At 60.7% G+C, this 27138-nt stretch overlaps 1 protein-coding gene and 1 long non-coding RNA gene across 5 annotated transcripts; both read right to left on the bottom strand.

Annotated features, from left to right (window-relative positions):
• Positions 1-254: 254 nt before the first annotated feature.
• Positions 255-20606, bottom strand: SHF (Src homology 2 domain containing F). 3 transcript variants are annotated; one of them, XR_010475512.1, is made up of 8 exons: positions 19912-20606; positions 13010-13139; positions 12128-12346; positions 10491-10628; positions 7470-7641; positions 7086-7205; positions 1848-2933; positions 255-1516 (listed from the first exon to the last, which is right to left on the bottom strand). XR_010475512.1 is itself a non-coding variant. In XM_065077213.1 (7 exons), exons 1-7 carry the CDS (start codon positions 20389-20391, stop codon positions 2747-2749), a joined length of 1446 nt encoding a protein of 481 aa, XP_064933285.1. In that variant the 5' UTR covers positions 20392-20606; the 3' UTR covers positions 255-2746. The 3 variants fall into 3 exon arrangements, 2 of the variants coding, with proteins under 2 accessions (XP_064933285.1, XP_064933286.1); XM_065077213.1 differs by having other exon boundaries at positions 255-2933; XM_065077214.1 differs by lacking the exon at positions 10491-10628 and having other exon boundaries at positions 255-2933.
• LOC135580596 (uncharacterized) lies at positions 16536-19904 on the bottom strand. Of its 2 annotated transcripts, XR_010475514.1 has the most exons (3): positions 19648-19904; positions 18338-19617; positions 16536-18144 (listed from the first exon to the last, which is right to left on the bottom strand). It is a non-coding gene; the product is annotated as an uncharacterized LOC135580596 (long non-coding RNA). The 2 variants fall into 2 exon arrangements; XR_010475513.1 differs by having other exon boundaries at positions 16536-19617.
• Positions 20607-27138: the final 6532 nt, after the last annotated feature.

Genomic DNA, 27138 nt, shown 5'->3' with positions numbered 1-27138 from the left:
TCCACTGAGCTGCAGGCGTTGCCCTCTGGTTGCAGTGAATTTGTAGCCCGCTTCAGCCCTAGCGTCCTGTCACTCCTGGTAATGCTATGAAGAGGGGAAATATAACTAGCTGGGCTTAGGGCAGTTCTGCTTCTCTCCAAAACAAGCCCTTCTTGGCTCTGCTCAATGCTAACGCTGCTCGGAGCAGGAGGGAGGACTAGACACCTCCTGAGGTCCCTTCTAACACAAGTTATCGTATGAGTGTAGCCAGCAGGTCAAAGGAAGTGGTTATTTCCCTTTATTTGGCATTGGTGAGGCCATATCTAGATACCGTGTCCAGTTTTGGCCCCCAAGTACAAGGAGAGAGTCCTGCAGAGGGTCACTAGGATGGTCAGAGCTGGAGAACATGGTACAAGGAGATGCTTGAGGAGCTGGGACTTTAGCCTGGAGAAGAGAGGGCTGAGGAGGGATGTAATTGCCACAGGGAGGACCAAGAGCTGCTTAGCTGAAGCACTTGGACACAAAGCCCGGCTCCAGAGCAGTCCTGCTGGTCCGGGACTGCTTCTGGGGAGCTGGTGTGCTGCACAGGGGTCTCACACCCCTCCTGCTTGGGCAGGACGTCACCGCAGGGCTGTGAGCTCACCGGCACCGCCAGCGCCGGCCGCTGGGCAGCCTGCTGCCTGCCAGTTCCTCAAGAAAAAGCCCAACGTGGGGAGGCTCCCGGCGCCTTCGCTTCCCAGCTGCGCGGAACCCAGAAGCCTCTGCTTTTCCAGCCACAGCCACGGAAGGGCAGAGCATCCCCTGGGACGAGCTCTGCGCTGCAGCGGTCAGGGCACGGCAGGGCTGCCGAGGGCCCTTGAAACGTTTTAAATGCAGCAAGGGCATCTCAAGAGCATCTCTGCAGATTTCCGCGTCTCCAGCTCTTTCCACAGGCTCTGGTGCGGCACTGCCAGGAGAAAAACCCTGCAGCTGGAACTCTCTCCATCCCCGCCGGACGAGACGCCTCGCTGGGATGGAGAGAGGAGCCGGGAGCTGCCAGCAGTGAGCGGGGCTGTAAGGAGACACCGGGCGCCCAACAAGCCCAAACTGCTGCCTTTTAAGGAGTGTCAGAGGCTGAAGCATCCTGGAACAACCACCACGGTTTCTGTGGGCTCCCCACCGCATGCGCCCACGAACCAGGCTGTGCCCAAGGGTCCCCACGGCAGCTCAGAGCCGTGACGGCCGCCAGGACAGCAATCCCCAGCTACAGCCTGCAAAACCCCAGAGCCTGGATGGCAGAGCAGGGCTCCTGCGTGGGTGCTCCCCCACACGAGGTCCCCGTGGTCCCATCCATCACCCCCGTCCCCCCTCAGACCTGCAGGAGCAGCTCTCTCCACAAAGCTTTCGTCAAGCCACCACTTAGCGCATCCCACCGACTCCCCAGGCGCTTTGTTCTGCTGATGCAAAAGGTTTTGCTGGTCCAGCGGTGAATGTGTCGCTGCCGCCCCCTCTGCTGAGCACGGCGGGAGCACCGGGGAGCGGAGGGAAAGGGGACGCGCTGCAGGGGGAACAGCGAGACCGAGCTGAGCCTGAAGCGCAGACGGAGGAAACGTGTACGTGTGTGGGTACAGTAGCAAACAACACCAAGAACGAGGTTAAAAGGCAAGGTATGCGTTAAACGCTACAGAGCACCAGATGTAGCTTCAGCCAAAGGAAGAGAAGGAGCAAGCTGGCCCAAAGACAAGCTGTCAGGAAGACAAAGAACAGGACTGGAGCCACTAAATACTCAGAGGAGGAGCAGAATGGGAGATCTGTGAAATTCAGGGATTTTGCCTAAGACTTAATGAGGGGTGAAGGAAAACGAGGAGGCAAAAGATCCCAAAGAGCACCTCCTTCCACAGGGAACAACGAGCAGGTCCAAATCAGCTCATCACTGCCCGCAAAGGGTCCCACAGACAGAGCGAGGACGTGACCACCGGCGTCGCCTTGTTGGACTCGACGATCCTTGTGGGTCCAACTCAGGACATTCTGATTCTGTGATTGTCCCGTGTCTCAGACGAGTGAGCTGCCTGGATGCTCTGGCACACAGGTCTTGGTGTACGCAACAGCGAAGGGAAAATCAATTTCCTCCGAGCTTCTGTGTAATAACGTCCCCCTCCCCGCCACACTGCCACACCGGTCCCCAGCTCGAGGTGGTGGGACATGGGCGCGCAGTCCCCACGGAGGATGAGGCGACCGTGCACCGCTTTATTCGGCAGTGGTGCTGCACGTACGGCTGAAACTGGTCACTATTTACATTTGGCAAAGGACGGCAGCAAGTACCGAGCACCCGTGCGGGTGGGGGCCACCGCTGGCCTGGCCTCCCATGCAGGTCTCCTCTCCCCCGCCAGCCTCCTGGCCTGCGGGCAGAGCCAGGCACCCTGACAGAGGCACCTCAGGCCTGGGAACGGAACATTTATCCCCATTTTCCTGCCCGTCGCACCCCCCCCAGGCCTCCGCAAGGCGCCAGCTCCAGTCCTTGCGCCCCCGGCTCTGCCCGGAGGCAGGCGAGGGCAGCGGCTGGCGAGCCCCGCTCAGCTCGTCACTCCGGGGGCGTCCCTAGGGAGACACACGGGAGCCCCCGAGCGAGCGGGACGAGGGTCCGACCGCAGCGATCCCCAGTGGCGCCGGCCGTGCCCGGCTCGCAGGCTGCCAGAGCGAGCCCGTCCGCGGCACGGCGGCGCTCGGCCCTGCGACCGGCCGGTCCCGGGTGCACGCGTCCTCGAGCCCGGCTCGCGGTGGGTGAGGACTATAGGGTGCGGATGGCCACCGGGTACAGCAGGGACATATGCTCAGCACCCTTGATGGGCAGCTTGCGGCTGGCGTAGTGGTGGATGATCTCCGGCACACTGTCGAAGGGCGGGCTGTGCTGGCCCAGCACGTACTTGTTCTCCTGGGTGCGGGACAGTTTCATGTGCATGAAGCCCTGGCTGCTCCTGCAAGGAAAGAGAGAGGTGGGGTGAGGGGGTGCAGCTGGCCCAGCCCCACATCAGCTCCTGAACCCCCAGACGGGCGGCCTGTCCCCACAGCTGGGGGTGCTGCTGGCTCCTGTCCCCGGCTGTGGCCCTGCATGCACTGTCCCGCTCATACAGAATGACAGAATCATTGGGTTGGAAAAGACGCTCAAGATCATCATGTCAACCATTCCCCCACCCCTGGCACTGCCCCGTGTCCTGAGAACCTCATGTCCGTCTGTCCAACCCTCCACAGATGGTGACTCCAGCACTGCCCTGGGCAGCCTGTTCCAATGCCCCACAGCCCTTTGGGGAAGAAATTGTTCCCCAGATCCAACCTCAACCTCCCCTGGCGCAACTTGAGGCCGTTTCCTCTGCTCCTGGCGCTTGTTCCTGGGGAGCAGAGCCCGACCCCCCTGGCTCCAAGCTCCTTTCAGGCAGTTCAGAGATCAGAAGGTCTCCCCTCAGCTCCTGTTCTCCAGCTGAACCCCCCAGGTCCCTCAGCCGCTCCATCACACTTGTGCTCCAGCCCCTCACCAGCTCCGTTCCCTTCTCTCCACTCGCTCCAGCACCCCAAGCCCTTTCTTGGCGTGAGGAGCCCAGAACTGAACACACTCTTGGCCAACTCCAGATGAATCCCCCAGCACAAGGGAAGGAGGTGGCTGGGCACGCTGTTCTGTGTCCCCCTGGGGAGCACAGCCTCGCAGCGTGGTGTGGGGACAAGGAGGGAGCCCGGGGCTGGGTGGGTGTGGGCAGGAGCAGCTTTCGCCCCGGCACGTGGTGAAGCCCCTTTGGTGCGGGAGGTTTCAGCTCACACATCCAGCCTCACCGCAGCACAGCAGGATTTTCTCCCGCGGCTGCAGCCCACGCCCCCCCCGCCACTGCGGGCTCCATAAAACCCACTCGGCGCAGCGAGGCCATTTCCCGGCACCGCGCGGGCACTGCGCCACGCCGGGCTGCGCAGGCAGATCCCGCCACGAGCGCCGATTCCAAGTGACGGGCTAATGGCCCTGTTGCTATTAATTTGTGTCTCTGAGGAGAGCCACAGCCTGTCTGCAGCGTCTGGAATGCACATTACGGCAAAATATCGATGACTTAAAAGCAGACAGGACCTCATCAGCAATGCTGAGCCGCTTCCAGCACTGCGCAGGCCGGTCCCATCCCCCCGGCTGGAGACGGTGCCCGTAATGCAGTAATGGACAGCCCGGCTGCATTAGCAGAATGGGTTTGCAATAATCCATTTAGAGCTGAGAGGAAGGGAGCCAGCCGGCTGCCCCGGCGGAGGGCAAGGGAGACCTGCAGCCCGGCGAAAAGTGATAGCCCGGGGTACAGCGACAGCCGGTCACATCCCGTGTCCCGGCGGCAGGGAGGAGCTGGGGCTGTGCCGTGCAGGGCGCCCGTGAAGGTGCTCGGGCTCATCCCGCTCACACACAGTCACATCGCCCACACGCGGAGCTGCCCGCGGGTGCCGCACTGTCTGCAGAGTGACCCTGCCTGGAGCCCGGAGCAGGATCAGAGCTGGTCCTGAGCTGCCACACAGCTCCACAACCGGCTGGGTTGGCTTTGCCCAAATTGCTCCACAGGTCTTTGTCACAAACTCAGGGACGTGAGGGACGTGGACCCTGGAGAGATGCTGCGAACCCGAGAGCGGCAGGGACAGGCCGGGAATGCGGGGCAGGTGCTGCTGCCGCCAAGCACCTTGCAGACGTGAGGAGGGACCCAAAGCCTCGCAGCGTGGCCTGGAGGGGTGAGCCAGCAGGGACGTGCGCTCCCACACTACAACCCTGCCCATGACATGCAACGAGGGGCTGCTGAGCCCAGACCAGCCAGGACGGGCACGGGAGGGTTAAACCCCTCTGGCTACCTGACCATGATGGGTACAGGCACTCCTGCTGATCCCTCTTGTGTGTATTTTTCCTTTAAAGCAGCACAAAAGGGCATTAGGTCAGCGCCAGAACTCGCTTTCAGACCATGTCCTCGGCTGCATCTCCTTCCTCAAGGAAAAGAAATAATAATAAAAAGAAGAGACGCAGGCAGACAGCTTACAGCTATATAAAAACAGACCCAGGGGATTTTCTTTGAAAAGGCTCTACAGAGAAAGGCGATGGAGTAAAAATCGTGCTCAAGGGCTCTGCGAGCACAGGCGGGGGTGCCCGAGCAGCTCCGGCCGGGTGACGCTGCTGCGAGGGCACGTCCCAGCAGCACGGGCTGGCTGGGGACAGGATTTGGTCCTTTGTGCCATGAGGCTGAGGATGGGCAGTAAGGAAAAAGCCCAAAGAAATGGACGCGTGGCTTGTGGAGAGGTGATGGAAAGGGACACCTGTGCCAGCGAGGGACAAAGCCCCATCCACAACCACCTCCCAGGCTCTCCAGGGCATTGTGGCTAACGCCGCCCGCAGAGTGATGGCCCAGAGGACCTCTCATAGCCTCAAACAGACTGACCCGCAGGAGCTGTTGTTTCAAAATCGCTTGCAAGCCAGGACAAGAAAAAAAAATATTGAGAAAATTAAAACATCAGTAAAAATTCTGACCAAAGAAAAGAAATGAGGGAAGTTTCCCAGAAAGGCTTGTTGTGTGACCTAAAAGCTACAAGTGCAGAAGGAAGAAAGAATGTTTTCAGCTAAAGATCTGCCCTGGCTTGGTGCTGTAGGCAGGAAAAAAAGCCTAAAGAAATAGATGGAGCAATCTAATTCACAATTGTGTCCCTGGGAAATAAACGGGGGAGGCTGAACCCACCAGGGAGCAATGCAGGTACAGAGACCGCTGGGGAAATGTAAAGTATATTGAGAAAAGCGCAGAGACACGTGGCCTGTTGTTGGACAGAGATGACTGAAGCTCTCAGTAAAGACTTTTCTCACATCTGCCAGGAACAGAGCTCATGTGCACATCTAGCAGGAGGGCAAGGAGGTATCTGTTAATCCATCATCAACCTCGGGAGAGGAACAGCTTTGATTTCACGGGTTCGGGCTGTCTCACGAGTCCCGAAAACACTGGATGAGCAGCTACGGGCGGTACCCCCAGCAGGACACGTGCGGCAATGCCTCAGGCAGTTTTGGCACTAAGGGCACCTGGAAAACTCAGGGAGGGTGCAGAGATCACCCCCAAAACCCAAGCAGAAACCAAGCTGCGCTGTGGGCGAGGTTTCCCTGCTGGAACACCGAGCAGCGCAGTGTCCTCCCTGTGGCACAGCCCAGCAGGGGTGACGTGGGACGGGCACCCGCGTTTCCATCAGAAACGGGACCACACAAACTTTGTTCTCCCGTGAAACCAAGCTCCCCCTCTGCTCTGCCCTGGGGAGACCACACCTGGAATATTGTGTCCAGCTGTGGCCCCTCAGTTCCAGCAGGACAGGGAACTGCTGCAGAGAGTCCAGCGCAGCCACCAAGATGCTGAAGGGAGTGGAGCATCTCCCGTGTGAGGAAAGGCTGAGGGAGCTGGGGCTCTGGAGCTGGACAAGAGGAGACTGAGGGGGGACTCATTCCTGGGGATCAATATGGAAAGGGGAGTGTCAGGAGGATGGAGCCAGGCTCTTCTGGTGACAACCAGTGACAGGACAAGGGGCAATGGGTGCAAACTGGAACACAGGAGGTTCCACTGAAATATGAGGAGAAACTTGTTTGGGGTGAGGGTGGCAGAGCCTGGCCCAGGCTGCCCAGGGGGTTGTGGAGTCTCCTTCTGTGCAGACATTCCAACCCGCCTGGACACCTTCCTGTGTAACCTCATCTGGGTGTTCCTGCTCCATGGGGGGATTGCACTGGATGAGCTTTCCAGGGCCCTTCCAACCCCTCACATTCTGTGAGTCTGTGAACAAGAAGCCAGAGCTGTAAGCTCACACTCGAGTGAGCGGCTAGGCACATAATTTTATCCATCTGAGGGATTACTAGCTCTGCCAAGGGATGAGCAATGAGCCTCCAGACCTAAAAACCTCCCCAAGAAAGACTTTTGCCAGACCCCGAACCAGACGCCTGTGCCACACCGCAGGGCAGCGCAGACTTTGTCCTCCAGCCATTTCTGCCCACCCCGTGCTCGCCTCCAAGTCGCCCCCTCAGCGCAGCCACTCATTCGTGTGGGGCACCCGCCCATGAGGGGTCACCTGTGGGTCCTGCCACCCCCAAGCCCTGCGGGCTCACTCACTTCAAGGAGAGGGAGAAGTCGTTCTTGCTGGTCTCGCTGTTGCGCACCAGGTAGCTGGCCTCCTTGCACAGCCGCAGCAGCGTCTCCGCGTCCGTCCGGCTGATGGCCCCGTGGTACCAGCTGCGGGCACAGAGGGACCGGCCGTGCCAGGCTGAGCGGGCACCCCGGGGACGGCTCTGCGCCGCTGCCAGCGCCCCCGGGGATGGCCAGGGAGGGGGACGGGGGGGACAAGGCATTCACCAGGTAGCACAGGGGGTGCAGGGGGCACTCGGGGACACCACAACATGCAGGCAGGAACATGGGGCCAGGGTCTGTTCACAGTGTGGTCACAGGGACCCCGGAGCAGGCGGAGGTTGGGGCAGCGCTGGGGTGCGCAGGACTCACCACTGGCTCTCCAGGGGCAGCGCCGGGTCGATCCTCTCCCCGACAAAGGGACCGGGCTCGGCCAGCAGCGTCCTGGTGCTCTTGAGGCCGCCGGAGCCGTGCCGGAGGGCAGCCCTGGCCTTGTCCTCCCGGCAGGGCGAGGTGCGGCCGTACCCCAGCCCCTCTGACACACCTGCAGGACAGACACACATTGCAGCTGGCGGCAGGACAGACAGACAGGATGGCCTCCCAGCTGTCCCCCCGCAGAAAGAACCAGAGCCATGTCACATCGTGCCAGGTCCCCTCGCGCTGCCGCATCCGCTGCTCCGAGCAGGGCAGGGCAGCTCTGGCGCTGCTGCTCCCCGCTCTGCGACAGGCGAGGTTGGGTCCCCCCGCATCAGGATCGGGGTCCGTGCAGCACCCGAGCCCCCGGAAATATTTTCCAGGGAGGTTTCAAAAGCTCTGAGAGGGTTTTGCTAACGCAAGCAGAGATTCAGTGGTTGCGGCACAGAGCTAAGTGAGAAGCACTAAGGGGACGCGCTCCAACCTTGGGAAAAAAAGAAGAGGGGTGGATGGTGCTAAACAGAGCAATCAGTTTGGAAACGAGGGACGTATTTCTGCTGGCACAAGCTGAATCACAGAATAGTTGGGTTGAAGGGACTTTTAAGGTCTCCCAGTTCCCCCCGCCACGAGCAGGGACATCTGCACCAGCTCAGGTTGCTCAGAGCCCCGTCCAGCCTGGCCTGGGATGTCTCCAGGGATGGTTCATCTACCACCTCTCTGCCCAACCTGGGCCAGGCTCTCACCACCCTCAGGGACAACAATTCCTTCCTCATGTCTGGTCTGAATCTCCCTCCTTTAGTTTAAAACCATCACCCCTTGTCCTATCCTAAACCTGGGATGAATAAAACCAATTCCTCAAGGTAGGAGGGTGACATTTTGACTTTGAGGTGTTCCCGACACGGCTGCCCGGCCCCAGTGAGCGGCGGGGGATTCACGGGCCCCGGGGACCCAGCATCCCCAACTGTTATTTCCGTGCGAGATGATTTCAGCATTAACAATATTGTTTCTCCCTCCTCTGTAGAGTCCATTACTGCTCCCCTGCAACACCAGCCCCCTCGCACAAATTACTTATCGATCGGGCAGTGCTGCCTCAACGCGCGGCTGCCGGGGGCCGCTGGGGGGGCAGAGCAGCCCCGGCACCGCAGCCCCCGCACCAGTGGGGTGTCCCGGGGGTCCCTGCTCTCCCCGGCCGCTGGGGCGATGCTGAGGCCACACTGCTGTGAGGCAGAAAACACACAGAGAGGGATGTTTTGCTCTCCAGCAGGGTGCCCTCTAAGGCTTTGGGTGCTGTGCAAGTCTCCAGCCCCCCCAGCACCCCACACAAAATCCTCGGCAGCTCAGCATGGCTTAAAACCCCCGAGAATGAGCCTGGGGAGGTGTCCGGTGTCAAGGCTCAACAAGCCCCACCTCCGCAGCGCCCTCCCTGGCTTTCCACCCGCCACGCTTGCCCTTGCACAGAACGCATGGGCTCCGATTTCAACTCATCACCTTAAAAAACTGGGGCGACGGTTAAAAAGCCAGACAATCAAAACAGAAGCGCTTGCTGGCAGCACAAAGTCATCGCGCTGGAGGCTCAGAAGAAATGCATTGCACCTGTCACAGGGAGGCGGAGGCATGTGCATGATTAAACAGGATATTAAAAACAAGCCCCTAGGAGCGAGAAGACATCCTTCAAGAAGTTCAAGTCACCCCCAGACAGGGGAAGTAGAAAATGAGACAAAACTCCGGCAAGATAAACTTAAGACAACAAAGTGAGTCGGGAAAAAGAGATTCTGTGTTGCTGAAACCAGGAAAAATGACAAACTGACGTGTTCATCAGGAGCAGGACGCATGTCAGATAATAAATGATGGGGGAAGAAAAGAGGCTGCGTAGCAAAGGAATTAATTTTTCTTGACACTCGCATTCACTGCAGGAAGGGCGTGAGGAAGTTTCCCCTGCCAAGACCTTTATTTTTCGGGGCTGATCTCAGCCCGCGGGTTTGGGGCAGAACGTGGTATCACTCCGGGCGCCATCGGCTGCAGAAGCGGGAGAACTGGGTGCCATCGGCTGCAGACCCGCCCGGGCGGCAGCAAGAGCCGCGGCGGTTCCTCTCTGCGAAGCTCTGCGGGGATCTGGGCACCGGCAGATACGGCGATCGGCCGTGCGCACCTGGCCCGCCGCGGTCCCCGCCGGCAGCAGCGTCAGTGACGCGCGGGCGGACACGGCGCAGCGGTTTGCAGAGAAAATCTCACCACTTGCAGATCCAGCCCAATCCCCCCCCCCCCAAACCCAAAAGCCTCGGTTAATTTCGGCAACCCCCCCCCACACACCTAATGCTCTTGGAGGAAACCTAATCCACCACAGCGTAAGAGCAAAGTCCTTTAAATATTAATACTGGGTTAAAAGAGAAGCAGTGATGTTTGGCTTTCATAAGCGAGGCTGCCAGCGGAGTCCAATGGGGATTTACGTGCGGGCTCTGCCGCTCGGCACACACAAAAAGGGCTTCACAACAAGGCAAACCTGAGATGACAAAGTGTGCCTGAGAGATTTAGCTGTTTGGCATAGTAAAAACGCGAGCGAAGAATCCAGAGGGACCTCCTGCCACTGAGCAGCAAGGTAATAAAATAGCGGAAGAAATGGAGCGGTGATAAATGACGAAGCGAGGCACACGGGGAAAAACAACCCCAACTTCAGCAGTGGGAGGTGAATTAGCTGCTGCCACACCTGCAAGGGACCTGGGCGTTCAGAGTCACAAGAAAACATCAGAGCAGTTGTCGAGAAGACCGTAAAAGCAGCCATCAGACATTGGGAATTTGGAGGCAAAGATGAGAGAACAAAAGACAAGGTAATAACTCTGCCACCGAATAATCCCCTGGCGCAGCTCGACTGCTGCGTGTCAAGAGGCGTCACGGAGCTGGAGAAGACGTAGAAGAGGGAAGGACAAACATCTGGCCTGCAGCTGCAGCCCCCCCGGACACCCACTGTCCCGCGAGACCCACCGTTGGTGTCTTCGTAGCTGGGCTGGCCGTGCTGCGGAGGGACGGGGGCACCGGCCTCGCCATCCGCGGGGCTTTCACCGCTGTCCAGCTGTCCCACCGGCGGGGGCCATGGCAGGTCTTTAATGACCTTGATTTCGACTGGATTGATGAAGAAGGGGAGTGGGAAAGAGAAAGAAAGAGAAAGAGAGAAAGAAAGGGCTTAGAAAAAAATGTCAGCAACACCAGGCGCGTGGAGAAGGAGAGCAGCTGCGCGGGAAAGACCTGAGGACCGAACTCCCAGGAGCCCTGTGCTGGTTTGGCCAAACCATCCTGTGCCCGGCACCGAGAGCCCCCACTCCTCCATCAGCTGTCCCAGCCAGCGGGGCGGGCGGCAGCTCCCGGCCACCCGGCGCCCTTTGCCGTCCGTCCTGCCTGTGCATCCGTCCTGCCCCGGGCACGTCCCGGCCGCCCAGCAGGTCTGCGCTCCCCTGCCAGGCGCCAGCGGGGTGCTGCTTGTGCAGGTACCCGCTGCCCATTGGTATGTGGTCTCAGAAGCCCCTCGAAGGGGGAAAGGCCAGCAGAGAGATCCCACCATCACAGGAGAAGAGAAATGCCTGGGCAGCCACAGCAGGACCTGCTCTGCCTCCAGGAGAAAACAGGGACCGGGTCCTGTCGTGTCCCAGGGCGCAGCAGCCCGGTCCCCTGGTGCTGGGAGCCCGGGGAGCACACATGACGTGGACCACGAGCACAGCGCCTGCCCCTGGGACACCGAGCGAGGGGCTCGGCCACCCAGAGCCATGTGGCGGACACACAAACCGCGCCACGGTTTGTGACGGAGCCCGACAGCCGAATCCTCGGCAGAGCTGAATCCACCGGCCCCACGCTCGGCCGGGCCGCGGCGGCACCAGCACAACCCCCGGCACGAGCAGCCACCACGGCGTCAAGCCCGGCACAGACGCGTCCAGCTCTCAGAGCCCAAACCCAGAGGGTGAATCACTCCCAAGGCCAAATCTCCACCACATCCCCGCGCAGCACCGACAGCCGCCGGCCCCAGCGCCTCGCGCGAGCCGGCTGCGGCGCAGACGCACATCGCTGTGATTGAAACGCATCCCAGATAAGAGCGTGGCAATTAGCCAGCGCCAGTGGAGGAGCCGGCGCTAATGCACAGCATGGATTTCCTCATTAACGAGCACAAACACCATCGATCCCGCAGCACAGATAAATAGGCTGGGGGCCGGACGATCGCCTGGCCAAAGGCTCCTGGGGGAGCACGCAGCTCTCGTCCTGCCCCCAGGAATGAGGGATCTGCTTGAGCCCAGGGTCAAGCTTCTCCCCTGCAATTTGGGGCTGGGGGGTGTCAACTTGCGCCCGAGGCTGTGACCAGCGAGAGGGGAACAGGCAACAAAAGATGGGCAGTGGACTGGCTGCTAAGGCAGCTCCAGCCACCGCTCCACTCATCTTGGCTCCTGCTGAAAAGAAACAGCCTCTGTAAGCGTACGAGTGCTCCCCAAGCCACGGAAACGCAGAGGCCAACACCACTGACCCCCGAAAGACGAAGGAACCCCAAGGAGAGCTGGCTCCCCCCGCAGCAAAACACAACGCAGCAGTGGTTGCTTTATGGCTACGATCCATCTTTTACGGCAGTTCCCATCGCTCACCTGCAAAGGCTTTGGAGATCCGCTCCTTCTTCCACTCCCAGGGCTGGTCGTACTCCTCGGGCGGCCGCTCGTCGTCCTCGGGCAGCCGGGACTCCCTGGGCCGGGGACAAGGCGGGCGGTCACCGTCCACGTCCAGCCCCGCAAGCACTGGCTCGTAGGGGGTGTCGTAGAGGTGCAGCGGCCGTGCTGGAGCCTCCCGTAAGCCCTTCTGGCGGATCTCTAGAGGAGAGGAGCGAAAAGACCAGGAGGTTTTTGCCACAGTCCTTCCCTGCACACCCAGCATGGCCAGTCTCATAAAAAGCCTGAACCTCCAGCAAAACCAAATTCTCTCCCACGGACACACGCAGCGTCTTTGCCGATTTTTCCAAGAAATGCAATGGCCCCATCCAAAAAGCCACGTGAGCTTCCCAGAAACAACTCGCTCCAGGAGAACCATGGAAATGCAAAGCGGAGCCTGGAGCTGGCGGGCCGGCACGGTGACCCTGTGTGCACCGCGGCGAGGGGACCCGCTGCTGCGGCACACGCTCCGGCCCAGTCCTAACCCAGTTAAATAGCTCCCACATTGTCTTAGTTTTATGCCAGACGCATCAAACGTCAGGTCTCTCCAGGCCAGCCTGGCGAGCACCGTGCTCCCGGCAGGCAGGGAGGAGTATCGAGGTGCCTTCATTGCCCGGGTGGCCTTTGCGAGTGCTCTGGCTACAGCGAGGCCATCACACACAGCTGAAGCTGTGACAATTTGCCCACGAACTGCAGCGACCGCCCAGGTTTGCCTTGTCCAGAGGACCCAGCGCTGGAATGGGCTGCAAATAAGAGTCCAGCGCTCACCCAATTTACAGATCAGAAGCACAAAGAGCGGCCCTTCCACGTAGCCTTCTGCCTTACCTGCCATCATCTTCTGGGCTTCATATGGCTCCATGTATCCATCGTTCTCCGTCACCTTCTCCAGCCCTGCCTGGCTACCAGCCACCTGCGCCGCATCGAAGGGATCTGCGTAGTCCTCCAGGACAGCCAGCTGAAGAAGGAAGGGTTGGAGAAGGGTTAGGGCACTCCTTCCCTGTTTGCAGGGGATCAGGGACCAGCTGAAGCTGCCCAGATCCCCACCACGAGCTCTCCGAGCGGCAGCCGGGACCCTGCGCGTGCATCCTGGCAGCGCCGCGGAGCAGGTGCCGGCAGCCGGTGGCTTTCCAGGCCGCGGCGCTCCGCTGTGGAAACGCTCCAGCCTTTGTCCCGAGCGCTGGGACGGAGCCAAGCGGAGCAGAAGGCGGCCCGGCCTCCTCCCTCACCATCGGCAGGCACCCCCGAGCCCCCGCCGTGCGGTGCTGGTCCCCCCCACGGCACACAGATGGGCTCTCCGCACGCAGCCACGTCTCCTCGCCCGAGCTGGAGAAAGGGGCGCAGATCCCAGTACAGCTGGCACTGGCATGACTGGGAACTCGCTGGTTATTTTCCGGGGCTCCCTGTGGGCTTGTCTGAAGACGTTTCTTAACAAAAAGGCTAAGAACAGCCTATGGCTCTCTCCTCAGACCCCACAGCATCCCCACGTGTCACAAGTAACACAGCACAGAGCTCCGTGCGATCAGGAGTCACCAGGAAAAAGGACCAGGAGCCTCTCAAGCGCCAGGCCAGGGGGACGGCACAGAAAGCCCAAGGTTTGCCCTCACTAGTGAAACGGAGATGATCCTGCAGACGGACACAGAACATCTCCCAGAGCTTGATCCCCGCCAGTGCTGGAGCCACAATCACGCTCCAGCACCTCAGCAGCTTCCCAGCCAGAGCACCCCACGGCACGATGCCACATCCCACCTCCCGCTCAAAAGCCTGGTTCTAAAACGGGGCCAGGCGATACTCCCAGCGGGGTCTGAGTGCACCCAAACACCTTTGCCAGGTTCTGCTTGCCCATCAGGGTGCAAACCCCAGGCTGGACCATTCGGTGAGGTGGGTTTTGCCACCACAACGCTGGCTTCACAGAGCTCCTGCAGCAAGGACCAGGCTCTGTCCTCGCCGCTGTCCCCGCTCCCGGCCAGCCCTGGAGCCCAGGGCCGCTCACGTTCCTCTCCAGCTCCCATAATCAGCTTAAAACAAACCACTTCTTTCTCCTTCCTGTGCAAAACGGCCCGACAATAGGCTTGAGCAGCAAAACCCAGCAGGAAAAGGGAGCAGGAACTGGAGCTGTAAACACCTCTGTGCAGCCCCGAGCCTTCGCATCGCCCCGAGCTGCGGGAGGATGCGGCTCCCCGCACTCCGGCTCCCACCTCCTCTGCAAACCCGGCTCACGATGCCATGGGGAGCGGGGGCAGCTTTACCAGCCCGGCCCCTCGCCATGAGGGAGCAGCAGAGCGTCACCCCGAGCAAACCCTGCCCGCCACGTGGCGAGTGCCACGGGGGCTCGGAGGTGCGGGCGAGCAGACACGCTTGGCACCGGGCAAGGCAGCAGCAGGACACATGGTGATGGCCACTGCAAATGCACTGCGGGAAGCCCCTCTGTTTTCTTTCCTTCTCCAGGGCGAAGGAGATCGTGCTGCCCACCTGCTGTTGGCAAGATTCCGGGTGCAGATCAGCGCCCACCCCCGCAGGGAGCCGGGAGATCCCATGGGATGCACCCACCTCTTCGGAAAGCTGCTTTCGCTCTGCCACAACGGTACCTGCAGAGCACAGCCCCGCGCCGGTGACAGCTCCCTTGCACACGCGCTGGTGCCAAGGGAGGTACGAGCACGCAGGTGTCCAACACGCACAAACGCACGGGCTCGACACACGAGGGCTGGCGAGATGAGCAGACGGGCTGCAAGATGCGGTTTGCTGACCCTCCCGCGCTCAGAAAGGGGATCCTGCTCGTTCCTCTCACCCTGAGCCCAACCTACCCACGTCGAAACTTGCCATAATCCTGCTTCCTAGATGCGTTTTGCTCAACAGACACAGACCCGGCTCACTGCTGGACCCTTGACAGATGAGCCACAGCAAGCTCACAGTGTGGCCCCACTCAGATGCCACCAGGTCCAGGCCTAGAAAGAAGAGCATGGTGAAGAATACTAATTTGTCTCTGCTGAGACCCCTAAAACCAGGTATTTTCCTTGCAGTGGGGTGCAGAGGCTCTCAGCAGCAGTTAGACCAGCTCTACGCAGGTTTGCTGGGTTTAGCTCACACCCAGAGCGAATAGCTCAGGGGGTCCGGGCTCCCCGGGTCTGGTGGGGTTTTGCCACGCGGGTTCATTCCTCCTCTGTCTCAAGGATGCCTTGTAGGAGCTGAGCCTACTCATGCTGAGAACATAAACCCATTCATTTTTTAAATGGTCAGATATTACAGCAGAAAAGCCAGGACAAAGCTGGGAAGGTGATTCCTAAGCGTCTCCAGGAGTGCTGCAACCTCAGGATGCGCAACCAAGCCAGCGAGAACGATACCCATAGTCCCGGGGCTGAGCTCTTAGAGGGCAAACAGCGAGATCCCGCAGTCACCGACGGCATCCTAATGCCCTCACACGTGGGGCCGAATTAAGGTTGCCGGGGAAACAGCACCTCTGACATTTCCTAATCCCAGGGCTGGACTCCATGGGCTGTGCGGGGCTCTGCGGCAGCCGCAGGCAGGGCAGCTCCAGGGGTGTCCCAGACCCCCCCATCTGTTCAAAGGCATTTCCACGCTTTGCTCGCCTCCTGTGTCACGGAGGGAGCTGCTCACCACCTGGCCAGTCCCCACATGCCGCTCAGATGCCCGGGTACCAAGGCATCACCTGCTCAAGTACAGCACAAGCTTTGCTAGATTTGAAATAATTTGGGTGAAAAGCACACGCCTGACGTGCTCCCTCAAGAGGCTGAGGGAGCTGGGCTTGTTTAGTCTGGAGAAGAGGAGGCTTAGAGCTGAGCTCAGCACTCTCTAGAACTACCTGAAGGGCAGTTCTAGCCAGGTGGGATTGGTCTCTTCTCCCAGGCATCAGCAATAGGACAAGGGGCCATGGGCTTCAACTCTGCCAGGGGAAATTGAGGCTGGATATTAGAAAGCAATTCTTTGCAGAGAGAGTGGTCAGGATTGGAATGGCTGCCCAGGGAGGTGCTGGACTCACCGGCCCTGGAGGGTTTTAAACTGAGATTGGACATGGCACTTAGTGCCGTGATCTAGTAAACGGACTGGAGTTGGACCAAGGGTTGGACTGGATGGTCTCTGAGCGCTTTTCCAACCCAGTCCATTCTGTGATTCTGTATGTTAAAGCCACCGACCCGGGACAGCTCGTGGTGCAGAGCCGTCCTCCAGAGCAGCCAGGCACCAGGGCCACTGGACACATGTCCTTGGTGTGCACCTGGGTGTTTTTCAAGCATTTATCTGCCGTGGCAGCGCACACTCAGATCCTCCTGCAGCACCGAGGCTGCTCTCACTCTATTATTTATGTCAGCTGCAAGAAAAAAAGAAAACCAAGAGAAAATTCAGGCAAAGGGCCAAATCATCACCAGGTTCTCGCAGCAAAGTTTTTACGCTGCGACAGACAGCGGCTCTTCAACAGAGTTCACAGTTCAGACGCTGAGATCCCAGGGCAGAGCGGGGGCTCTTCACCCCATCTTGCCAACAAACATCCCACCTGCCACCACCTTTTGTGACAACAAGATGCTCCGGTCTACAGAGAGGTCCCCAGAGGGTACCTAGAGAGATCTTTCACTTTATAAAGAGGTGTCTTGCCTTGGAGATGAAGCTTGGGCTCCCCCCAGGACTGCTGGGTTCCACGCCGGAGTCGCTCTGAGTTACGAACAAGCTCAGTTTGCTCTCTCTGCCAGGTGCAAAATTTCTGCAGTTTGACCCTTCTTACAGCTTGGCTTTTGGTGGACACTGAAGCCAAACCCAAAAGCAAACCAAATGGTTTGCTGGCCTTCCAAGAAGGGTCTGGTCCCCTGCCCGGGGCGGGCGGCGGGGCCAGCGGTGACCCCACGGCACGGGAGGAGGGAGCGCGGGCCGGCGGAGCACGGCGCAGGATGACTCAGTCCAGGGAGGCTCTCGCAGGAAAGACACACGCCCAGGAGCTTCCTGGCCGGCCGTTCCCACACCCCGCGGCACTGACCCTGCTGTCCCTGCAAACACGCCAGCGATCGGTCCCGGCGGGCAGGACGCAAAGCCCTCACCGGGCACATCCCCAGCCTGGTCGCCCAGCTGTGTCCTGGGTGTCCTCGTGCAGGGAGGTCCCGCACTGCTGCATCCTCCTGGAAATGCTGCTCACGTTGCCTAACGCAAACACGGCAGAGAAGACATCTCCCGGGTATCTGCCTCGCTCAAGCAAGCTGTACAGGGCCGGTATGTTATGCAGGGCTGTAGGGAAAGGACTGCCCAGACTAAGGACATGGAGAAGGACCTGTCCTGGTCCCCACCGTGTCCAGCAAGCATTTGTAACGGAGCAGGAGCCACTGCAGAGGTCACTGTGAGCACGTCCCTGCAAGACGTCGCAGTTCCCGTGCAAGGCAGAAAGATGTGAGGACACACTACGATGGCAAAGCACCGCGTGGCCAGGCAGGAGGGATGACACGGCCAAGGTATTCCTGCCTGTCTTCAGTTTTCCAGAACGGTCAGGGCAGCTACAGCAGGCACAGGGCTCCCAGGGAACATCGCCCGTCCCCCAACCTCAACACAGTGCAGGTACCACAAACCACACAGCCAGTAACTGGTGGATGCTTCCATTGCTGTCCATCCCCGTCCTCCGTGTTCAGAAGGGCTGCACGTTTTAATAGAGCGTTTTGCACTGTCAGTCATTAACAAAAACCCTCTCTGCTCCAGCAGCCTTGCCTGTACATCTCCCTTCATCCTCAGCGTCACCACAACTCAAGACCCACAGCCAGGGGTTTCCTGGAGTCCCAGTCCCCACAGCATGCAGGGAACAGGGCCCACCAGCTCTTCCTGCGCGTGGGAGCACGTGGGCCCCTGCCACAACCACCATCTCGGCTTGAAGAGCTCAGCAGAGGCTCCAGCCCCTGCTCCAGGACCCCTTGACGTTGTCACCATGAACAGGAGGCGGAGGCACCAGCAGTCTCCCAGCAGACACCTCCATCCACCTGCAGAAAGGACCACCACGGCCTTGCAGCAACTGGGGAGCCCTCCCACCGCTCGGCCAACGCCAAGGCCAGCAGATGGGAGCTGCAAAGGGGGCCCAAGCCCAACAGGGATGCTCCAAGCTGTGCACACTCCCCGGTTCCTCCAGGAAAACTGTTTGAATGGACAGTTCCATGCACTATCAGATATTCCCACCTTATCTCTGGCTTCACCCAGCCTCCAGAGTTCTGCCTGTGTCCAGCATGTACTGGGGCCCTGAAGAATCCAAAACCTCCTCCCCACAGAGGCACACTGAAGATGAGATAATCTAATCACCATCTGCCTTCGATAAGATGAAGAGTCTTCTTTGGCCTCGTGCTGTTAGCAGGCTTTCCCCAAACGTACCCCAGCTTTTAGCCCTTCTCTAAACCTCCCGGCGTCTCCCCGTCCCTCAGATGCCTGCAGAGCCCGGCTGTACCTGGTGCAGTCCCTGCTTCCTGCAGCTCGGCCCTTTGCACACCACGGTCCGAGTTCTTCCTACAACCACCACCCGCCCCTGGTCCCTCCGATCCCACCCCGCGTTCCAGCAGAAAAACCAACCAGCCTGGCTCAGCAAACCGTATCACCGCAACGGCCCCGCTGCCAGGGCCCTCCTCCTCTGCTGCCCTCAGCCGACAGCTCGCAGGATCCCGGCTCAAAAAGGGGTTTCTACCAGGCCCCTGCAGAAACCTCCAGAAAGCAATTAGTCAGTGCAAGCAACTTTCCAAGATCCACCAGCAACAAGTTCTTCTATCTGCTTAAAACACTCCCGAGCAGGTTTTGTCCGGCGCTCGTTCTGCCGTGCTGCCCGGCGATGCCAGGGCCACAGACGGGCTCATCGCATCCACCCTTCCCTCTGCCAGCCAGATCTGCAATCCCATCGAGTTCGCTCGACAAGCCTCATCTTGCAGGCGGCAGCGCTGGCGGGCACTAATTACCCCTCTCCTGCCTTTATTTGCGCAGTCCCCGCATCAGCCTCTCTGCCAAGAGGCCCGGCACCGACCGCCGCAGCCCCGGTGGGTTCCTCCCGACGCCGCTCACAGCCCGTCTCTCCGTGCTGGGGACATTTCGCACCTCCTTCCCGGCCCCGGCAGCGCCAGGTTCTGCTCTCACCCCCCGAGAAGCGGCGGGGAGGAGGCAGACAAAGAGGCGCTGAGGCTCCCTGACAAAGCAGCGCGGCGGCTCGGGGGGCCCGTCTGGCACCACCGGGCCCTGGCAAGCGGGCAGAGGGTGGAGGGAGGCCCGGGGCCACCGACCCCAGCGTCGGGGGCCACCGGAGACAGTTCTGTGCACTCGGGGCCTTCCTGGGCTGGAAGGTGTTTGCCTCTGTAGAGCAACAAGCACTTGGCAGCAAAGAAACGGCAAAAGGGAGGGGGGAAGGCGGCCGGCAGGCCCTGTGCTCTCGCACCTCAGCGAGCGACGCTTCCTGCTGGGCACCGGACCTGCTGGGGATTTACCTGCTGGGGCCGGACCTGCTGGGGATTTACCTGCGGGGGCCCCGGACCTGCCTCCCCCGGGAGCTGGAGGAGCAGCCGCGGCCGCCCCGCAGCTGCTGACGTGTGAGCGGCACGGCGGAGCTGCCGGGACACGGGGGGACACGAGGGGACACGGGGGGACACACGGCCCGGCCGCGGCTCCTGCTGCCGCCAACCCGCTGCCCGTCCCCCGGGTCCCAGCCCTGCCGAGGGGCGCCCGCGAGTACCCCCTGGGCCGCGGGGCGCCGGGGAGGGCGGCTGTGCCGGGACACTCACCTCCTGCGGCGGCTCCTCGGGCGGCTCCGGGCCGGCCGGCGGCGAGCTGGGGGCGGCGGGGGGCAGCGGCGGCGGCGGGGGGCTGGCGGGCGCCTTCTCCACCGTCTCCACCTTGATCAGCCGGTGCTTGGGCGAGACGTAGCGGGGCCCGTCGGGGGCGGCGGGCGGCGGCGCCCCGCTGTAGGGGTCCTCGAAGTCGCGCTCCTTCTGCAGCCGGTAGGCCGCCACGATGTCGGGCTGGGCGGCGGCCAGCGGCTCGGCGGCGCCCCCGGGCGGCGGGGGGGGCTGCGGGGGCGGCCCGGCGCGGTAGTCGGGCTTGGGCGGCGCGGGGGGCGCGGGCTTGGCGCTGCGGAAGCCCAGGTGCTCGCGGAGCCAGCGGGCCATGGTGCCCACGCACTGCGGAGCGCCCCCGGCCCCCGCGGCCGCCCCCGCCCCGCCGCCGCCGCGCTCCGAGCCGGCGGCCGCTCCGCTCAGCAGCATCGGCGCCGGCGGACTGAGCGCGGCGGCGGAGCCCGGGCCGGGGGGGGCGCGGGGGAGGCGGCCGGGGGAGGCGGCCAGTGCCACCTGCCGGAGCCGCCGCGCCGGCTGCTCCGAGCGGGGCTTGCCCCCCCGCTCCGCCCGCCCCGCTTCCCCGGGCCCGCTCCCCCCCCCGGCACGGCACGGCTCAGCACGGCCTCCCCGCCGCCCGGCCCGGCCCGGCCCGCCTTCCCCCGGGCCCGCCCCGCTCCCCGCCGCCCGGCCCGCCTTCCGCCGCGCCCGGCCCGGCCTCCCCCGGCGCTCCGGGCCGCCCCCCCGCGCTCCCGGCAGCCGCTGCCTCTCGGCTCTTCCCAGCGGCCCCGCGTCCGGCCCCGGGGAGAACCGGTCCCCGGGGCGTCCGCCGCCCCGTCTGTCCCGCTGGAGACCGCGGGCCCGATCCGGCCCTGGCAGCAGCCCCCGAGCATCCCCGGCTGCGGGAGGAGAAGGGGTGCCGGTGCTGGCACCGACAGAGCCACCGGGGAGGCTGTGAACGAGAAGAGAGCAACAAGGGGTCTGTCGGTGGCAAATCCACCGCCTGGGACGTGTTCGTGAAACCAGCCCGGTGCAGGATGTGTGGAGCACATCGCTCCACGGAGAGTCACCCAAACACCAGGCTGGCCCCGTGGACACCCACAAGAAACACCATGAGAGTGGGGTGAGCGGCGACGAGCCAAGGGAAGGTGCTCAGGAGAAGGCTGAGCCAAGGCCAGCTGTGCAGGGCCATGGGGTGAGCACGCAGAGCCGCGGGCTGCGGGCAGAGGACAGACATCACATCCCCCGGGGTGCACCCAGGCAGGGCTGGATTGGCCGGTACAGGGCCGGCAGCGACAGCGCACAGAGCAGGGAAGCAGCATTGAAAGCAGGATGTTAGAGCATGGCAGTGGAGGCTGAGGCCGTTGTAGTGGAAAACAACACACTCACACATGTTCTGACTGTTACTCCTGCACACAGCCCATCGCCAGCCACCACCACCCCTGCTCACCCACCACCCAGGACCAACGGTTGCGCCGTGCCCTCCTGACTGCCAGCAGCAAGTGTGCACAGCCCTGCCTGCAAACCTGCACCCCTGAGTCCTCACAGCCCTTCCTAAGCACACACCGTCCACCCAAACCCGCTCCCGGCCCTGCTGCCAGGCTGAATTCCCGCAAAGGCCGTGGTCAGCCACGCCAGGTAGGGACGGGAGACAGAGGCACGATGCTGCAAAAGTGGGAGCACCGTGGAGGGGCAGCCATGCCGAGGTGTGCAGTGATGGGGAGGGGCGCCGTGGTGACATCCTGCCCGTCCTCACCCTGTGAGCCTCCTGCCCCGCCATGGGAACAGACACCGAGATGTGGCCGTCAGGGTGACTGGAGGGAGAAGCTTCTTGTGGTGACCTCCCTCCCTCCCAAGCCCTGCGCGGGGGGAAGGCTGGGATGGGGCTGAGCCTCCTGGGCCAGCCCGGCACGGCACGTGCCAAACCCGCGCCCAGTGAGCCCACTGAGGCCCAGATTTGCTGATAATAAATCGTGCACACTCTACGCTCCTGCCCAAGAAATCCATCTGGATGCCCCAGGTCCAACCAGACATCCCAAGCACCCAGCAACCAGGAGTAGAAATTCCAGAGTGTAGGGAATGGAAGACACAAAAGACACCATGGGGAGAAAAAAACATCTGCCAGGAATAGACAGAGTAGCAGGCAGTGTCTGAGGTCTAGCAGCAGACCTCAGTCCCGGCAGATGGGGATGATGAGATCGTTATTAAAATGCAGAAAAGACAGAGGTTCTCAATAAATCTGCCTGGCATTCGGAAGGAAGCAGGATGCAGGGCTGATGGCGTGTGAGATTGAGAATACTTCCACCCTCTGTCAGTAACGAAGGAGGATGTTCAGCAGCATCTGTTGGAGATGGCTCTTGTTAAATACTCAGGCCCAGAAAACACACACTCAGCGTCCCCTGAGAGGGGGATTGAGCTTGTGGTGGTGGGTTTCTGTACAAATACTACCATACCAGAGGAATCTCAGAGGTCTTTCAATCCCATCCCGTCCTGTCACATCCCACCCGTCACTCCTTCCGTGGAAGCTGCACCAGGGCCGCGCTGGGGATCGAAGAGGGTCTGTGTTCTGAGCCCACCTGAGACCCCAGAGCCTCCACACCATTTGCTGGGCCCGTTCCTCTTCCAAACTCTGTGGCTTTTTGATGGGTGGGCTCCTGGCCCAATGTAACCCTGTTCTCTGATCTGTGCCCTGTGGGGCATCCACTTTCACCTGGGGCATCAGCAGAGCCTGAAGGGCCATTGAAAAGATCCCTGAACCAACCTGAGCCCTCAGATTTGAGCTTCTCCCAGGGCAAAGCACCCAGACAGCAACATGGGGCAGCAGGCTGAGGCGAACATCGCTGGGGTGGGAGGCCCCTTGGAGACTCCTTTGTGCTTGGGGAGCTTTGAAGGGGAATCCAGAAGGAAACCAAATGAGCTCCTTGCACCCCGTGTGGCTCAGCACAGGCGTGAGCTGCTCATATTTTTTTCTGCAGTCGTGACGAGACACTAGCGACATCCCTCCATTCGCAGTGGCTCATTTTGGGTTTGAAGACGCAGCAACAGATTTCTGCATTCACACCGCCAAACCCGGGCTCCATCTGCGTCTCACGCTGCAGCTGGTGTTGCTCCAATCCCCAACTGTTACATCCCTTGTATCTGATGCACATTGGGACCTGGGTTTGATGCCTGCACTGTAGACACTGGCCCTGATGCCACAACCGTGGCCACGATGCTGCTTCGCCTGCACCTCCCCATGGCCCGGCGGTGGCTGTGACAGATGGCTGTCACGTAGCATCGCTCGGATGCAGGGCAGGACTGGCAGATGGGAGAGGATCAGGGCGCACACGCTGTGCTGCTTGTGTGCCAGACTCCATGTTTCGGCTGCTTCCTCAAGCAGCCATGGCAGGGGGACCCCAGCGGGATGGGAAACCCCCCAGTGGGATGTGCGGCCCCGGGGGCTGCTGACTGCTCACCCGGGAAGGACGGAAGGACGGCGGTGGAGCCGCTGCACACACTGTCCTCAGTGGGGAGGAGAACAACCTGTGGCTGCTCAGAAGTGATTTTTGGCTCACTCTTACGGACTGTGGGGGCAGGGGGGACTGGAGGCCTTCTGCAAAGAGCCAGGGCTGGACCTCTGCACTGGGAGTCCCGCTCCCACCCTCTTCTCCATCTCTGGAGGGTTCAGAAGCTCTTCTCTGTCATCTCTGGGCTGGAGCTCACAGCAAGGCCCTTCCTCTCCGCCATGGCTGCCTGGCTGGGTGAACGCCTGCCGGGCAGGTCGGAGCACGCACCGGGAGCAGCGGGGAGCGTGTTCCCAGCCCCTGCCAGCCCTGCCAGAGCCGTGCTTCCTCAGCCACCCCACGCTCCCTGTGCTCCCGCAGCTGGGGGCAGGCCAAGAACAGGACATGGGACCTTCCCGGGGTCCAGGACGGCTCGGGCCACGTGGCCCCAGTAAACCTTCCCTTCCAGTTCAACCCTGGGCAGTGTGGACACAGCCCAGCATCCCCCAGGCAGCACTTTCGGTGACTCAGAGGAAAAGGTCTGTGCTACTGCTTGCTTTTGAGGAGGTGCTGGAAGATGATTCACCCACGGGTGATGCAGGGGCTGAATTCAGCATTTGATACTTGCCAGCGCGTCACCTCTGGCAGGCGCTGGGTCAGCTGCTACCCCTGACTGCACCATCTCCTGCAGCCCCTTGAATCTCCAGGCCCTTCTTCTGCAGCTTCCAATTAAAACAAACAAACAAACAAACAAACAAACAAACAAAAGAGTATTGCATTTGGACACGAACAACCCCAGGTTCAAGTATAAGTTGGGGAACAACCTATTAGAGAGCAGAGTAGGGGAAAGGGACCTGGGGGTCTTGGGGACAGCAGGGTGAACATGAGCCAGCACTGGGCCCTTGTGGCCAGGAAGCCAATGGTACCTGGGGTGGGTTAGAAGGGGGTGGTCAGTAGGTCAGAGAGGTTCTCCTGCCCCTCTGCTCTGCCCTGGGGAGACCACACCTGGAATATTGTGTCCAGCTGTGGCCCCTCAGTTCCAGCAGGACAGGGAACTGCTGCAGAGAGTCCAGCGCAGCCACCAAGATGCTGAAGGGAGTGGAGCATCTCCCGTGTGAGGAAAGGCTGAGGGAGCTGGGGCTCTGGAGCTGGACAAGAGGAGACTGAGGGGGGACTCATTCCTGGGGATCAATATGGAAAGGGGGAGTGTCAGGAGGATGGAGCCAGGCTCTTCTGGTGACAACCAGTGACAGGACAAGGGGCAGTGGGTGCAAACTGGAACACAGGAGGTTCCACTGAAATCTGAGAAGAAACTTGTTTGGGGTGAGGGTGGCAGAGCCTGGCCCAGGCTGCCCAGGGGGGTTGTGGAGTCTCCTTCTGTGCAGACATTCCAACCCGCCTGGACACCTTCCTGTGTAACCTCATCTGGGTGTTCCTGCTCCATGGGGGGATTGCACTGGGTGAGCTTTCCAGGGCCCTCCCAACCCCTCACATCCTGGGATTCTGTGAAAAGCCATCTCCAGGAACTTAGAAATGTCTGTGGTGGCTCCAGCCGCTTCCCTGCTCAGGAGCACCCTACACAAGCCACATTGTGCAGCGCAGCAGGCACCAGGGGGATGTCACGTCTGCCGGGTGACACCCCAACCGCCCCCGAGGTCTGGGTACAGCAGGGGACGTGGGGACTGGAAGATGGCAACAGTGACACCAAAACTTCTTCACAGGAGGCGGCCAAAGAGCTGCTGACTGATAAATGACACATCTGTTCTCTTTAAATGAACAAAAACTGGCATAAGGAGCAGGAAGCTGGCATCATTAGGGGACAGATGGATAAATGTGACATATTGTGAAAGAGTCAAGACAGCTCTCTTAAAGTGAATTTCTTTTTTCCAAAGCTAGTGGCTTTCTTGGAAAGAGCCACCTGAGGGTGATCCAGCTGAGAGGTCACCTGCATTTCCACAAGCAGGTCTTCCCATGAGATGAGGGCCACAGAGGAGTGACAAAATCTGCTAATAGTGTTGTTCTGGATACTGTGGGCGAATGCTAAGGATTGCAGGAGGACTTTCAGAAACTAAGCAGCTTGGCAATAAAAGGAGACAAAAGCCAGTGCTGGGAAGTGACACACATGGGGAAAGCAGGCCCAGCCTCACGTCTGAAGTGACGGGCTCTGAGGGCGGGAGCTCTGGCAGTCCCTGAAAACGTCCCCTCAGCACTCAGCAGAGGTCAAAACTGCAGAAACTCTCAATCAAAACTGACAGGAAGGGTTAGGAAAAGGTGGGGGTGACATCAGAGGTGCCACCATTCCCTGGTCAGTCCTGGCCTGTGTGTGCTCCTGGTCCCCCCATCCCAAGGATAAAGCAGAGCTGGAAAATGCACAGAGAAGGGTGGCAGGATGGTCAGAGGCTTCTGCACGTGTGCTGTGTGATGGACCAGGGGTCTTTGGCACGGAAGAGACAACTGGGTCGCAGGGCTGAGATCCGCGCGGCTGGAGGAGGTGGGAAGAGCCTGGCGGATCAAGGATAAATACGAGGAGGGGACTCAGCGCACAGCAGCCCTGCCTGCCATGGGCCACTGCAGATGCCTCGTGGTTTAGGGACATGGCCTTTGGCAGGCCCTTCCCAGGCTGGGAGCATCGCTGTTCCAGAAACCCCGCGTCCGCACACCAAGCATGTGCCCCACCAGTTGCTCCACAGCACTTAGGAGCCTGCAAGATCCATTCCTCCCATCCAGATCTCCCAGCTCCCATCAGGCTGGAAGGAACTGGCACAAAACGGCCATGGCCCTGGACTGGGCACTGGGGAGGCCCAACCTCAAATCCTGGGGTCAGTTCTGGGCTCCTCACGCCAAGAAAGGGCTTGGGGTGCTGGAGCGAGTGGAGAGAAGGGAACGGAGCTGGTGAGGGGCTGGAGCACAAGTGTGATGGAGCGGCTGAGGGAACCTGGGGGGTTCAGCTGGAGAACAGGAGCTGAGGAGAGACCTTCTGATCTCTGAACTGCCTGAAAGGAGCTTGGAGCCAGGGGGGTCGGGCTCTGCTCCCCAGGAACAAGCGCCAGGAGCAGAGGAAACGGCCTCAAGTTGCACCAGGGGAGGGTGAGGTTGGATCTGGGAACAATTTCTTCCCCAAAGGGCTGTGGGGCATTGGAACAGGCTGCCCAGGGCAGTGCTGGAGTCACCAGCCCTGGAGGGATTTAAAGGGCATTTAGATGAGGCTCTCAGGACATGGGGCAGTGCTGGGGTGGGTTATGGTTGGACTCCATCATCCTGAGGGTCTCTTCCAACCAAAGTGATTCTGTGATTCTATGGTTGACCACCCCATCTCACTGCTGGGTACCTTGGGGACAGCTGGAACAGGCTGGCATGGGTGGGACGCTCAGCATGAGATGCTCTGCAGCCCCTCTTGCCCCCACCTGCCACGGTGAATTGCAAAGAAGTGACAAGAGGCAAAGACAAGAGAGAAGTTGAGGGAAATCAAGGAGGAACATGGAGAACATGGGCCCACACCACGTCCTGTGTACGAAGTGACACATTGCTCCTGCCAAGCACCACAAACTAGGACATTTCTGCGTCAGCACTCGCACACGTGATGCCGACTTGGGCTGTGTTCAGGCCACTCGGACACTGTCTGTCCGCACACGCAGGATATGCCGACAGCACGTACTGTTACCAAATGGAACAAATTCTTGCAGGCAGTTTTGCAGCT

The sequence above is a fragment of the Columba livia genome, chromosome 11, assembly GCF_036013475.1.
Source record: "Columba livia isolate bColLiv1 breed racing homer chromosome 11, bColLiv1.pat.W.v2, whole genome shotgun sequence".
Lineage (NCBI taxonomy): Eukaryota > Metazoa > Chordata > Aves > Columbiformes > Columbidae > Columba > Columba livia.
The sequence above is the reverse complement of the archived record's forward strand: the minus strand, read 5'-3'. Positions and strand labels throughout refer to the sequence as shown.

Bases quoted from the DNA above. Each gene is read 5' to 3' on its own strand.
- SHF (XM_065077213.1), bottom strand. From the start codon at position 20,391: ATGCTGCTGAGCGGAGCGGCCGCCGGCTCGGAGCGCGGCGGCGGCGGG. The intron at 13,140-19,911 runs GTGAGTGTCCCG...TTCCTTCTTCAG, and splicing joins CCGAGGAGCCGCCGCAGGAG to CTGGCTGTCCTGGAGGACTA. The intron at 2,934-7,085 runs GTGAGTGAGCCC...CTTTCCTTGCAG, and splicing joins GACTTCTCCCTCTCCTTGAA to GAGCAGCCAGGGCTTCATGC.